The 16,266-nt window shown below is 32.6% G+C and overlaps 1 protein-coding gene across 4 annotated transcripts in view; it reads right to left on the bottom strand.

Annotated features, from left to right (window-relative positions):
• Positions 1-16,266, bottom strand: part of LOC129920964 (zinc finger protein 184) — a 56,380-nt gene that overhangs the window by 25,287 nt on the left and 14,827 nt on the right. For 3 of the 4 annotated variants that reach the window (XR_008773445.1, XM_056002548.1, XM_056002549.1), the window contains exon 2: positions 13,729-13,872. The exons of the other annotated variant lie outside the window; for it this stretch is intronic. Coding sequence is in view for 2 of the 3 variants with exons in the window: in XM_056002548.1 (XP_055858523.1) it covers positions 13,729-13,872 (144 nt within the window). In the remaining variant the exon portion in view is untranslated. The remainder of the gene's footprint in view (positions 1-13,728; positions 13,873-16,266) is intronic. 4 annotated transcript variants of the gene reach the window in all.

Here is a 16,266-nt window from a genome sequence, read left to right as displayed (position 1 = left end):
TTGCAAATGATTGGATTACCTGGGTGATTTATTAATTGCCACCCAAACAAAGGGATAACTTTTGAATACTTTGGCCGTGTGTGAATTGGGTTAAATAGTTAACCCCTGTTAAATTTTTGACACTATTGAGGTGAATACAAAAATTTTCAGTTTAATGGGCAATTAGCTGTGTGAATTGGTAAAAATTTTTACGAGGGTTAAGTTTTGACGTTTTGTTTGTTTACATAAAATTATTGAAAATCAATATATTTCAAAATGATTAAAACCAAGTTTTTGTTTTACATTTAGAATTAAAATGGATGACATTTTGGAAATTTTTGTACTATTGATGTTGGTGTTCTTATTGCAATACCAATACTTAATAGGACATGATTATTTGACCAGGCCATTCCTTTTTTTCAATTCGTTTATCAGGTTCGTCATCGCCTGCTCCTTCTCCTGTGTTCTCCGCCAAACATGCCTAGAATAATTACACTGTGCAAGTTTTTTGAAAAATTTTTTTGAGACAGGTGCGCGATTAACTGTTTCGCCCTATTTCGGACCCGAGAAATCGATTGGCGTCATTAGTTTTTCGATTTATCGGTACGACTTCGAACAAATTTTTTTTTGAAAGATTTTTAATTATTTTGAGAATTTTTCACTTTTTTTCGTAATTTTTCAACCAAAAACAATATTTATATTGCTAATAATTCTGCTCAAACGTTATTTGCTACCAGTAGAAAGACATTATAAACTATTTTGAACAATTTATTTGAAAATTTAGTGATTTTTTTGAAAAAATTTAAAAAAATCGAAATATTTTACATTGTTTATCGTTTTTTCGCTGTTTTTGTTCTCTTTTGCACAAATACATTGCATGTTTTCCATTAAAAATTAATTTAACTGTTAATTTAGTGTTGGTTAAACTTTGACAGTCTATCGATAGCATCGATAACAAAAAAATATCGAGTATATCGATATTTCACAAAACTATCGATAGTTTCAATAATACTTCCAAATTATTTTACCACAAGGTTACCGATATTATCGATAGTTTTTTCTCAAAACTATCGATACAATCGATAATGGAAACTATCGATATCTACCAAACACTATGTTAATTCGTTGTTTATATCCAATGTCAAACGAAAACTTAACTTGTAGTTCAAATTGTGTTTAATTAATTTCAAAGCTATCGATAATATCGGTAGCCTTGTGGTACAATAATTTGGAAGTATTGAAACTACCGATAGTTTTGTGAAGTATCGATATACTTGATATTTTTTTGTTATCGATGCTATCGATAGACTGTCAAAGTTTAACCAAGACTAAACTAACAGTTAAATTAATTTTTAATGGAAAACATGCAATGTATTTGTGCAAAAAAGAACAAAAACAGCGAAAAAACGATAAACAATGTAAAATATTTCGATTTTTTTAAATTTTTTCAAAAAAATCACTAAATTTTCAAATAAATTGTTCAAAATAGTTTATAATGTCTTTCTACTGGTAGCAAATAACGTTTGAGCAGAATTATTAGCAATATAAATATTGTTTTTGGTTGAAAAATTACGAAAAAAAGTGAAAAATTGTCAAAATAATTGAAAATCTTTCAAAAAAAATTTTGTTCGAAGTCGTACCGATAAATCGAAAAACTAATGACGCCAATCGATTTCTCGGGTCCGAAATAGGGCGAAACAGTTATTCGCGCGCCTGTCAAGAATTTCGACTTGCACAGTGTTATAAATGCAATAAAGGGAAACTTATTACAAATACCATCTACGTATAGTTAAACTTCATGCCATTATTATTATTATTATTATTATTAATTTTATTATTATTATTAATTTTATTAAATAGTAAGTAAATTACAAATTCAATAATTGCTTAAACTAGAATTAGCTGCCAGGGCTATCTACTAGATATAGTAAATATATATATATACAGAGATAGATATAGAGGAAAAAAGAATGGATTATTATTACTTATTATTATAATTTTTTTTTTTTTTTTTTAAATAGCGTTTTCAATTTTTAGAGTTTTCATAATGTTGTAAACTAAGTTTATGTTTTCGATATTTATATTTTTTAAAAGATGAATTAAGTTGTGGTTGGATAGTTTTGCGCATGTTGAGGATACTTTTGGGCAGGAAAGTAAATGGTTCATCGTGAGGGTGGAATTTTCTTCGCAGAGATGGCATATGGATGGAGATGTTTTATTGAACAGGTGTTGATGTGTTATATATGAATGTCCTAGTCTGAGCCTGATGTAGACCTTTAGTTTACTTGGTGGCATGTTGTTGGGATAGATTGCTCTGTCCCCGTGAGGATTGACATTTTTGTATAGGTGGTTATAATTTGACCAAGCGTCTTTTCTTTTGAATTTCCAGTTTTCAATAAGGAACCTTATGGTGTCTTTTTTGTTATGTTGAAAAAATGATTTCAATGGTTCTTTTATTGCGGATTTGGCTTCTGCATCAGCTGTTTCGTTACCAGCGATTCCAGCGTGTCCGGGAATCCAAACGATTTTTAAGGTTTCAGAGTTCAAGATTAGATGGTTGCGTATATTTTCTACAATTTCAGTAGAGTTGGAAATATTTTGTAGGGCTTTTATGGTAGAAAGGCTGTCAGAAAATATAATTGTTTTATTTTTCTGAGCGTGAGTTATTGCCTTATATATAGCGAATGCTTCGGCAGTAAAAGTTGAGGTATGATTTGGTAATAGTCCTTTGGAAACAACTGAATCGGTACTATCAACAACAGCAAAAGAGGTGTATGTTTCTGCTTTGGATGCATCCGTAAAGAGTAGTTTCCAACCGAGGGACTTGAAGTTCTCCGAAAATTCCAAAAATAGAGTTTTGTATATATCCACAGAGGTTGAGTTTTTTGGATAGTTGCAAAAATCGGTGTTTATGGTGTAACTTGGAAGGTTCCAAGGTGGTTGGCTAATACTGGTGTGTTCTTGCAAAGAGATCTGTAGGTTGAAATCTTTCGCGAACGTAAGCGCCCTGCATAAGGTTGATTGTATTTTTTGATTTTTCTTTCGATTCAATATCTTTTTGATTTCTGGATGGATAGATGTTTTATGGGTCGAATTAATTTTTGTAATTATTTTGGATGTAAGAAAATTGATTCTATCAGATAAATTGGGTAGACCAGCTTCGGTTAATATGTTGATAATTGGTGTCGAGCGTAATGCTTTCATGCAGCATCTGGCGGCGGTGTGGTAAGGTGTCGTGATAAGTCCCAATGATGATTTGGAGCATTTTCCGTAGATTGGTAAACAATAGTCAATTTTTGATAATACTATGGATTGTGTTAAATTAATAAGAGTATTAACGTTAGCGTAACTATTTTTTGATGATAAATATTTAATTATATTGACCCTGGCAGTTAAACTTTTTCTAAGATAAATACAATGGTTCTTAAAATTAAATTTAGAGTCAAAAATAATACCAAGAAATTTCAAAGTATTTACATTTTTAATAACATTGTTGTTTAAAATGATTTTAACAGATTTTGTACAATTGTGCTTTTTACATATATGAAACAATTCTGACTTTGAATAAGAAATTATCGAACCTGAGTAATTACTCCATTCAAGAAGAGCATTTAATATACAAGTAAAGATATTTTCCAATTCGTGGAGGTCCTTAGTCTTGGAAAAAATAATTAAATCGTCGGCATACAAAGAATGTTCAACTTTATGGAAACTGTCAATTATGTTGCTTACTTCGTTAAAAGCTATGATAAATAAGACCACTGATAGTGGTGATCCTTGAGGAATGCCGTTATTGAGTTTGTGTGTGTTTGAGTTGATGTTGCAATATTTTATTCGAAAGTTTCTGTTAATAAGAAAAGATCTTATGTAATTATACATTTTTGGCCCGATTTTCCATTTTAATAGTTGATTAAGGACAACATGTGCCCCAATCCTATCAAAAGCTTTCTGAAAGTCAAGGCTGAGAATGGTGGCATGATTTCGCACAGATAGTGTTGAGGAGACGAAATGGTCAATATGAAGAAGAGCATCGAGGGTAGATTTACCTTTTTTAAATGCCACTTGGCGGTTGTCAACTAATTTGTCTTTTTCGAGGAACCAGAATAAGCGTTTGGCTATTATTTTTTCTAAGATTTTTCCTGTGCAGGGGAGGAGAGATATTGGACGATATCCAGAAATTAGAGTGCGGTCTTCATTGGGCTTAGGTAGTGGAATTATATTTGCCGTTTTCCAAGCATGTGGAATTATTCCGGTGTCGAAGATGTTGTTGTAAAGGGTAAGTAGACGGGTTTTTAAAGCCGGGGGAGAATTCTTTAACATAACATATGAAATGCGATCAAAACCTGGTGTTTTGCCTTTGACTGTGTGTACGCAAGAAATTAGTTCGGACATGTTGATTTGTGTTTCAATAGACATAGCTGAAGAACTTGGGTAAAAAGATATATTTGTATTATCAAGGGTTTTAATTTTTTCGTTGATGAAAGAGGGTTGGAAATTGGAGTCGTCCGCAAATTGTTCCCATGTTTGGGCAAATTGTTCCACAATTTGTATGGGACATGACAATGTTGTAGTGTCTGTTTTTATTGTTTTTATTGTGTATGGAGTATATGTGCCTGTAAGAGTTTTAATTTGTGCCCAAAGTTTTTGGGGGGTTGAGTCTGGGTTTATATTGGTTGTAAAATTTTCAAAACAATTCTTTTTTTCATTTTTTACTGCTTTGCGAAATTTTGCGTTTAGTTTTCGGTATCGAATAAGGTTGTTATCAGTAGGAGAACGTTTAAAATCGTACCATGCTTTTTGTTTTTGTGTTCGCAGAGACTTTATTTCCTGATTCCACCAAGGGACTGTTTTTTTGTGAATCTTGTCGCAGGTTTGAGGAATGGCTAGGTTTGCTGCACTGCGTATTGATTTGTGAATCAAAGCAGATTCTTTATTGATGTTAGCAGAAACTTTTCTCGAAAGCAACTCTTGAGATACATTTGATCTGAATGAATCCCAGTTTGCTTTATCGAGTAGGAATTTTTTTGGTTTTTTTAACTGGTGATTGTAATGGCCAGTAGTGAGGTTAATAAAAATGGGAAAATGATCGCTGCCACAGAGGTTATCCGATGTATCCCAGGTAGTTTTACTGAGGAGAGAGGGCGTGATGAGTGATAGATCAACGTGCGTAAACGTTCTATGGGTAGAAAAGTGGGTTGGTCGACCGTCATTAAGTATGGCTAACCCAGAGTTAGCAATAAAATGTTCGACTGTTTTGCCGCGTTTATTTATTTTTTCAGAGCCCCAAGACGGACTCCATGCATTAAAATCACCTGTTATTAATACCGGATTGGTAAATCCATTGATAATGTCTTCAAGGTCTTGTATTGAAAAGTTTTGATCGGGGTGAATGTATAGGGAAATAATTGTAAATTGAATATTGAGATTGATTTGAACGCCTATTGCTAATATATTTGAGTCAATTGTGACAAAAGAATGGGGGATTGAATTGTGGACGAGGATGCCAACACCTTGTTTTGAAGTCGATATAGAATCAACATTATGGAAGTATGTGGAATATTGCTTAGGAGCGAATGGATGGCGATCCGATTGGATATGTGTTTCTTGCAAGCAAATGACTTTTGGTTGTGTGTCTTTTATAAGTAGTTGTAATTCGTGTAAATTATTTATGTAGCCATTTAGGTTCCACTGTAAGACAGTGAAATTTTGATTTATTGAAGGTTCATTATTTTTTTTGTTGGTAGAAGGAAAATTTTGTTGAGAGGAATTGGAGGTGTTGATATTATTGGGGTGTTCATTATGACTCCACGGAGTGGATACAGGATCGGTAGGGCTCCGTGAAGAGCCCGATCGATCCGGTATTCCCACCGTGGAGTCGTTATTTTGGTCAATAGGTTTAATTTTAGATTGATTCATCATCATCTTGATCCATGTGATTATTAGGTAAGTAGTATTTACTTTGTAAGAGAAGATTGTTTGTTAAATTTGTTAGAGGAGATGAGAGATTAGGAGGTGTATGTGTTGGAGTAGTTTCAACTAAGTTGTTATGTGTGTTGTTTTTGCCGTTAGATGTTTGTGTAGAGTCGTTTGACTCATTCTTGGAAGAAATAACAGAATTATTTTTTTGTGGGATACGTGCAGGAATTGCGGGTGCGGAAGAGGGAATAAGACAATTATCATTGCCTGTTGTTGTTGATGTATTTGTTTTAGTTGGAGGTAAATCAGTTGTTGTAGATTGGATTTGAAGATTTTGTTTAGAGGTGTCAGTGACGGCGGTAGAATTGGAGGGAGGGGATGGAGTTGGAGGAGGTGTTGAATGTAAGGTTGTAGAAGCTATTTGTTTTTTGGTTGTGGATGAACTTTGTATCGTAGAAGAATATGTTGTAGTAAAGAACTGTGTGGGGTTTGTTTCTTTATATATTTTTTTCGCGTCTGCCATAGAGCATTTGCGTATTGTTTTTATTTTTAGTATTTCTTTTGCCTTGATATATTCGTTGCAGGATTTGGAAGACGATGGATGACTTTCGGTACAGTTAGCGCACGAGGTACGCGTACAGTTTTCGGGTTGATGGGGGGCAAGGTTACAATTTTCACAAGCTTCTGAAGAAGTGCATCTCTTAGTCGTGTGTCCAAGGAGTTGACACTTGCGACAGCGCATCGGGTTAGGGAAGTATTCTTCTATTTTTACTTTATGCCAGCCTAAATCAACAGTAGAAGGGGGGCGGAAGCGATCAAAAGTAAATAGTACTAGTCCGGTGGCACGAAGATTATTTTCAGGTGTTGTTTTTGTAAATTTATAAACATCGGTTACCCCTTGGCTTTGCATTTCTGATATAATGTGATCTACCGACGAATTAATAAGGCATGGAGCGTATGCTATACCTTTGCAAGAGTTTAGGTTAGAATGGAGTTTAACAGAGATTGGGCATAGGGTACCGAGTTTTTTTTGTGCAATGAAATGTTTGGCTATTTTTAGGGATTTTACAAGGAGAAGGAGGCTGCCGTCGCGCAGTTCCGTTATGCTTTCATACGCGGTACTTATACCATCGATAGCTTTTTTAACGAGAAATACACTGAGAGACGACAAAGGAATTTTTTCATCATTCGAAGAAATCACTATGAATTTGGGATCGGGAAGGGAGGAATCAATTAGCACTGATTTGTTCGGTTCAACATAAGTTAAACCATTGTTTTTACGTTTCCTAGACCCAGGCACAGATTTATGCTCTCTACCAAGAAGCTCAAATCTGTTGCCCGAGTTAACAGGCGGCCCTGAGGCCATGATTTATATAATAACCCACTTGATTAAACTATATGTCAGTTTTTGCGATGCCGAGAAAAAGCAAACGAGACAATAGATTTTAGAAATAACGGTTAAATATAAATGGAGTATATAAGAAAAGAGAGCGAGCAAAACTGAGAGACAAGTTGTCGACTTGAAAGACAGACGGTGACTGCATGCCATTATTAATCTGCATTAATGCACGTAATTTTCCAGCGTTGTTTTGCGACGTCAGAATACTTTGCATTAGACTGATTAAAAAAAAAATAAGTACCGCCGCATCGCAAATTTCTATTTCCCATATGATTTACATGGGAAAGATTGGGTTTTTGAGTTTGGAATATAACTTTTTAATGGTTCATCAAAAAGGTTAGATTTAATCATTTTCTTGTATAAAATTGAACGGTCCGAAATTTTTTGATGGACATATTTTATTATATTTTTCTAAGGTATATGAAACGTGCTTACAAAATTTTATAAGCCTACCACATTTTTTCGAAGAGCAATTGGAAATATTCTGATTCTTGCTCTTTTAGTAAAAGACTATTCATAAAGAGTCCAATAACTTTTTCCATGATGTTGGAGACATTTTGGTATTAATTTTACTCGATCGGGTGTTAAAAAATACCTCGAAATCATGTATAATATTAATAAAAATGTTTTATTACTTAAACTTTGATATGCAATAAAGCAAGTGCAACACAGAAAAAAATCTTCCCTTCCGGATGAAATACAAGGTGGTCCAATATCTCAAAATAACACATATATTGAGTACTACCAACGATGTCAATTTCATGAGTTTAACACAATACAAGGTGGTCCAATATCTCAAAATAACACATATATTGAGTACTACCAACGATGTCAATTTCATGAGCTGTTTTTCAATGCTAAGCCGCACCCACTATATACTATTTTGGGAACTACAATACCGGGAGAAATCTTGCTCTGAAATAAAAGTAAGAAATTGAGTTTTTCTAATTATTAGAACTGTTATTTTACTAACAGCAAAATGGCGAATGAAATATAAAATATTTTGATCAATTATTTCCTATTATTAGACAATGTTTTAGTGAACGAATTGTTAAAAACAAAAATCAATTATGAGCAGAGGAGGAATCAAAATACTATTATAAGGTAGAGATTTTTCGAAATTTCACAAAAACTGCATTCAACGCAAAACCATAAGGATTCGATATATTAAGAACAATGAACAAATTAATATACGAAATTTTAATATGTTAAAATGCATAGCTAAAAATCTGCCAAAACATCAATCAATACACCACAAGGCATGTCTTTTAGTAGGTCTTCAATGTAGAGACAAAAAGCTGGCTGGAATATCATGAAGCCTTCATGTTTTTTTTCGAAGTATGAATAGAAAAAGCGGGGATTTAATTCGGAGCAGAGCGCGCCTTCTCTTCAGACCCTTTTTACTCTTGCATCCTCTGAAAGCACTTTGAACTTATAAATTTGAAATATATGTAAGTTCAATATTGAAAATTTGCTATATTTTTGGTGTTTTTTTCACTCCATTCAAAATCTAGTGTTCGATTATATCTGTATTCAATCATCTTTCCAAATTTAAGAGACATTCTATCCCCAAAAAGCTTAAAGATGAGCGAGTTTACGAGTTACGATCTACGGAATCAAATGCTGCAAGCAAATAGACTTCAGTAGAATATCATGAAGCCTTCATGTTTTTTTTTTCGAAGTATGAATAGAAAAAGCGGGGATTTAATTCGGAGCAGAGCGCGCCTTCTCTTCAGACCCTTTTTACTCTTGCATCCTCTGGAAGCACTTTGGTCCCTAAAAAGGGACAATCGCTGTCCATGAATGTTGCGCGTACCTTTTCCGTAGAAAAATTTCGCAAAAATGCGAACATTTGGAGTATTGATATTGGACGCTGCCCAAAACGCATCGTGTCCTGAATTCTACAGTCATTGAAAATTTAGCACTAATATTATACTTACCGATGATTCTCCCTAAAAAAAACATATAACAGCCTATAAACTATTTTCTAGCCAATAAGAAATAAACTTTTATTTCTTGATTTTTGCACTATACCCTCTGATGAATTTGATTACCGTTTTTCGTGATTGCGCAAGGAAAAAGGAAACAATATAGTATATATAGTGACAATCACTCAATCCTTGTAGTAGGCGTTAAAAATTCAAAAGCCATATCGTCGGTGAAACCAGAAAAGTGTGTAACTCCACTTTAGCAAATTTTATAGGAGAGCAAAAAAAAACAAAATCGTTTTGTTTCCAAAGCTATCTCGTCAAAAAACCACGTATCCGTGATGGCCTTGGATTTCGAAAGAGCCTTTGAGAGAATCGGTAAACATGTTATTCTTACAAAATTAAAAAAATGGGATGTTGGTTTAAAAATTTTCAAGTATGTCGAATCATTTCTCTCAAACCGCAAATTTTCTTCAAGAATTAACAATTGTCTCTCCAAACTATATACACTAGAAAATGGTATACTGCAGGGATCTCCCCTCTCGGTAATGCTTTTCACCATAGCTTTTGACGACATTAGCTCCATACTCAATGGTCATAAACTGCTAGACCACTGTCTCTACGCCGACGATGTGTATATTCTGAGCAAAATTTCCGACTTAACAAAATGCAAAGATCTTTTTCTAAATGCCATGCAAGATATCCTTGCATGGTGTTTAGAATCTGGAGCAAAATTGTCACTTACAAAATGTAAGACATTGCATATTTGCCGCAAACTTAATTGTCCTAATCTAACTTTATATGTAAATAATACACCTATCCCTAATGTAAATAACTTAAGTATTTTAGGATTAATTTTTAGTAATAAGTATTATTGGAAGGAACACTGTCTAGAATTAAGAAAATCCCTAGCTGCGAGATGTAATATAATAAAATACTTAGGTAGTAACAAATGTAATATCCATGTAAATACAATGTCACATATAACAAAAATGTTAATTTTAAGTAAAATTGATTTTGGTATCTATATATACGGCAAGTGTGCGAAATCAACCCTCAACATTATTAAACCTCCTTACCACCAAGCAGCAAGAAAATGCCTCAATGCTTTTCCAACAACACCAATACGGAATCTACTAACTGAAGCTGGACTTCCATCCGTAGAACAACGTATAGAAGAAATGACTCTGAAATTAACACCGAAATTAGTTTTCTCCAGGAATTCAGTGATTGACGACGACATAGTGAACGCACTGAACCAAAAGTCTATGAAGAGAATCCCATCAACTCTAAATCTAGCCTTAGTCAAAGCTAACCAGTTTCAACCTCCGACAAAACTAGGGTACAACTTCAAACCGTCATTTCCTTCTTGGCAAATCAATCCCGAATTACTAATCATGGACCTAGCTCAATATAATAAAAATGACACCAGTCACAACATTTACCGAGCTCTTTTTTCGAGCATCGCATCGGAACTTCGTACCAAAGGATGGAATTTCCTTTTCACCGATGGTTCTAAGACCCCAGACAACACATCATACGCAGTAACACAAGAGAATGGTCAAATAATGAGCATTGGCATTTTGCCGGGTTTCACATCCATTTTCACAGCTGAAGCTTTTGGTATTCTACAAGCAATCAACACAGCAGCTAAACAAGGTAGTAGAACTATAATCTGCTCTGACAGTATGTCTGTGTTAAAAGCTACACACTTTTCTGGTTTCACTGACGATATGCGGCTTCTTGTGATAATGATAAAAAGTGTTGTCAATGATCCGAGTGTCAATAAAAAAAAAAACTTTTGCCAAAATAAGTCCCTTCAAAATAATCAAAATCCTTCAAAATGGGAGGTATTTAATAAAAGAGTAGAAGCAGAGCCTGACTCAGGACAACACGACTTTGTACACCCCGACTCACGACAGCCCGATTCAACCCATAGCCCGACTCAAGATAGCCCGACTCATCGCAACTCGACTCAGGTAAGAACTCGACCTGGGTCGAGTTGCGATGAGTCGGGTTATCTTGAGTCGGGCTATGGGTTGAATCGGGCTGTCGTGAGTTGGGGTGTACAAAGTCGTGTTGTCCTGAGTCGGGCTATACCCTTCCCAATAAAAGATATCGGAAAATTTGCAATTTCACGTGTTCCATTTGAAGGCGTAGCTTCACCAGCAAACATGAAATTATACAGTAGGTGGCCACATATGACCGATGAATTTTTTTCTGTACAGAAGTTATTAAATGTTAAGTTAAGTTCGGCTAACAAAGATTTATTTGTATTTTGCACTCGAAGAAATAACATCGTTTCATTTATAATTGAAAGATCCTTACACATAAAAAAAAGCTTGATTACAGAGCAAGTACGTGCGACCCCAGTCGTTCATTTTATTTAAATGTGCTTCCCATAGTATCATTCAATAACACTCTGCACATTAGATATTGGTTTCAATCAAAGGAACGTTATATGTTTTATCGTGTGACATTAAAATACTGTTGTTTTTAGTATTGCGTATTTAATGTAAAGTTAAGTTCGTCTAATAAAGATTTTTTTTTGTATTTTGCTCTCGAAGAAATAACATCGTTTAATTTTTATTGGAAGATCGTCACATACAGTGGTGGCAAAATAATTAGAAACATCCTTCTTTGTTTATAAAATGTTATTTTTTTCTTACTATAAATACAACATTTTTAGCAAATTTTTAGGAAACACAAGTGATTATATAATCCTTGTAACATTTTCAGAAAAAAATTTTAGAATTTATCCAACAAAAGAAAAATATTGCAAAAAATCTAAAATATAGTCCAATTTTGTGTGGAAATATAATTAGAAACACTGAGGAAAAATTACTAAGAAATATCCTGTTTTTGATTTTTAGCATTTACATTTGCCAAACTTGGTCAATTAATTAAACGTACAATTAATACTATCACCAACTAATTTCTATTAGTTGGTTAATGTGGTTGCAGTCCTCGAAAAATGCCACATGTTCCAAAAAAATAATAAAACGTCCTTAACAATATTCCTGACACACCAACCCCTTATATTTTAGAAAATGAAGGTGCAATAAAGAGGATATCCTTAGTAAAACATCAAGCTCTTCAAATACCTCTGTTAAAAAATATTTCTAATATTTTTTATTCATATTAAGAACATACAAACATTTTGAAAAGAAAGAGCGTGTTTCTAATTATTTTTCCACCACTGTATACAGAAAGCTTGATTATAATAATATACCACAACCAAGTAAGAAATAAAAAAAAAGTGTTTGGATTGAGTTTAATGGTAATTTATCAACTTAACTTAATGGTTTTGGAAAACAAAAAAAAAATTAAGTTAACTGTCATGACTCATGAGTACATAGTTCACTAGGTGCTTTTGTTAAGGTGACCATCGATTTTCACTACCATTTCAAATTCTGTAGAAAATACAAAAATTCCCTAAAAGTTTGGGCCCTTAAAATTAAGATTTAGCACTCGCCATTCGCGTTTGAAGATTTCCCATACAAACAACACGTAAGTTTTAGTGAACTTTTTTTTAATTTCAAAAAGCTCAGAATTTATCGTTCTATAAAAGTGTCATAGGTGACTTTACTGTAACTTTCACCAGTAAGACACGACAGGTCATGAAAGCCATATTTTCACGATTTGTTTTGTTTTTTGTTGGTATAATTTCATACAATTGTATGAGACAAAGTTGTAGAGCTTTTAATTTCCTACAAAAAAGTTCTCAGAATTGAATCTCTATTATTGATATTTCTCTTAATTTTAAAGGCCCAAATTTTAGGGAATATTTTTTTGAGTATTTTCAACAGAACTTTGAAATATAAGTTCAATTTTGAAAATTTGCTATATTTTTGGTGTTTTTTTTTCACTCCATTCAAAATCTAGACCTGTTACGGGTGAAACGGGAGCCGTGTTTTGTTGGTCACTCAGATCTTGGCTCAGTAAAATAAAAATGTTGATTTTTTTTTAAATCTATAAAACTTTGTTTCACACGAAACGAATAACATGTTAACAAATGTCCTGTATAACTCTTTCCTTGCACTGACACTCTAACTGTTGGATTGCTAATATGCTTAAAGTAGGTTTATTGAAGTCATGGGCATAAAAACACATTTTGTGCACCACAAAAATAGTTCAACTTGTTAATTCTCTAGTACGAAAAATAAAATCCAAAAATAATGGCTTTATCCAAAAAGGAATTTAAACATTCTTAATTTTCAATAGTGTATATATTTAATTTCATTTAGGGATCATCTACCTCAAATAAGTAGTTGCTGACAAAATTTAAAAAAAAACATCTTATCAATTTCAGAGCGACAAAAATATTGGAATATTATGTATTTTATATGTATTGTATACACATAAAAACATACATATATACAAGCTTAAATTGATTAATAATAATATATAAGGTCTTTCGTGTTGATTATATTCTATTAGTCAAATTTTTTCGTTAGATTATTTTCTTTTTAACATCTAAACAACTTTTATTAGATTTTTGCTTACATGTTGTTGGGGACCCGATACGAGTGATGGCTGATGGTGTTGATGTTGTTGTTTGGATACATCTGACTCGATCCCGCCAACAGGCTGAATAACTCTACTAATACCCCCGGTAGGGTTTTCGTGATGGTGTAGCTGGACATGTTGCTGTAACATTTTTTTTTATTTAAGAATGAAATTAAATTTAACACTTTTAATGCAAAGTTTTAGCAAACGGAGGGATTGTTAAATGAAGAAGGAGAAATGTATGTGAACGCGCCTTGCAGCCGCTACACTTAATCACTCTCAAACACACAATGGTAATTGGGAATAACTCTTAACGAATACATAACATAAATGAAATTCCGTCCATAATTTATTGATTTTTCTCTAAATGATGATTATTACACGATGATGACGATTAAAATTACATTGCAAATATATTTTAAGGGATGAAAGAAAATTGAAGGCGGGAAGAGAGAATTATACAAGTGTAAAATAAGCAGGGGGAGTTAAGGAGGGTAGTCCTGATATACTTAGCAAAAGCTTAGGATTTAAAGGGGAGAATGAAATGTATGTACACATGACAGTGAAATAATAAATTTAATGTGTAGTATACACATCTATATATTGTGGGTTAAACTATCTGCTTATTAGTTTGTCTTTTAAATTCTTTTCGAATGTACTCTCATAAACAATGCAAAAGACAATTATTACTTTTTTATCTAAACTGTATAATGTTAATAACTAGAATTTTTGGCTGAACATTTTAAAATAAAATTTGTCCAAAGTATTTATGTACATTTTTAAGTTCAACCAACAGTTAATAAGTTTAAGCCACATCATTAAAAAAAAAAGACTCAAAATAATTCGAGGGAAAGACTTTCCAAAATTCAATCTTTTCTTTAGGGAGTAAAATTAAAAATTTTCTGATACGGCCATATTATTCACTCTGAATTCAGTTTGGATTAAAGTGAATTTTAAATCCAATGATTTAAATCAGAATTTCTTAAATCCAAGGATTAAATTTGATTTTTTTTGTATGCAATATGCATTGGTATTTGAATTCGTATTTAAAATACAAAGGGCTTTTTATTAAAACGTTTAATTTCCTATAAGAATATGTCCTCCTCGATTGAAAAAATAACTTGTTTGTAAATTAGAAAACAAAAAAAAATAAGAAATGTTTTCATGAATACAGTAAGACAAAGTCTTTTGTAGCATTTTTTCATGTTGGGTAGCTAGTGATAAATACAATTATTTAACATTTTAACATAATTTAACTATATAATACACGATTTTTTTTTCAATACCTTTCTTCTTTTTCCTTATCATTCTTTTTTCTTTCTATCACATGATTATTACCTATGAATGGTTAGAAAAATTTTGTGAAAAAATTGGGCGTAAAACAAAGAATCCGGGACAAAGTATTCGAATTTTTACTCTTAACTCTTTGGATACATTTTATTCTAACATATGAAACATAATAAGTGTTCGTTGATAAGTTTTACTTTTGGTACATTTTTTATTATGTTCCTGATCGGTTTTGTTCAGCGTAATATTAATAAAATTATCCCATCCGCACAGAAAAAAATGTTTTTTTTATGTTCGATTTACAATTTGGTTTCGGAAAAATTTGTAAAAAGTGAAGAATTAACGAAAATAATGGAAGAAATAACTCTGGCGGAATATAATATAATAGAAAATATATTCAAAATGGTTGTTTTTGTTAATAACAAAAAACTTTGAAAGAAACACTTTTAAAATGTCCTCCTTGGAGTGAAGGAAAACCAAATTAATTTAAATTAATTTTTACTACAGTTAACTCAGTTTTACAGATGAGAAAACTCATACTCACAGGCAAACTTACATAATCGGTCTGTTAATGCAGATATCACTCAAGAAATTTCGTGATAATAATCGGAGTAAACCTAATCTCGCACTGTAAACTGGACCTAGTTAATTTATTTATTATTTAAGCTTGTTTATCTTTTAAACAATCAGCACTTTACTACTTTTAAAAAATCAAATTCAGTTCTGAAAGGGTTAAAAAATTAAATAATATGGAAAAATTACCTAATAAAAAAGTCGGATTTCTTAAGAAAAATATTTTTATTTCCGTTATTTATGGAATATTCTCAACAATGTTATACCATTTTGAAAATAGAATTGAACACACCAACTTTTGAGGTAACTTGTCGAAATGTCGTAGCGCATTTTTTTTTACACTACGGTTCATTGAATTAGGGTCATGTAAAATTTGTGTTTACTTAGTTGGGTAAAAAAGTGAAATTTGCTTTAAAACTGATGCAGCTGAGTTAAAATTTTTGAATGCACTTGTTAGCAGGGTTATTCAAGGTTCCGTATCAAAAGAAAAAAATGATAAAACTTATGATTTGTAGTCACGGCACATGAAAGACCGGCACAGGCTGACCATTTTTTTGATTTTCTTTCGAATGTCCATAACTCCCAAAATATATGGCTGCGATTTTTTTTATTATTTTTCTGATAACAGTCACCACCTAACCTATCTACTGTTTTCGTTTCGACGTTGACTTTTTG

This window comes from Episyrphus balteatus, chromosome 1 (assembly GCF_945859705.1).
Source record: "Episyrphus balteatus chromosome 1, idEpiBalt1.1, whole genome shotgun sequence".
Lineage (NCBI taxonomy): Eukaryota > Metazoa > Arthropoda > Insecta > Diptera > Syrphidae > Episyrphus > Episyrphus balteatus.
This window is presented reverse-complemented; position numbering and strand designations above follow the sequence as displayed.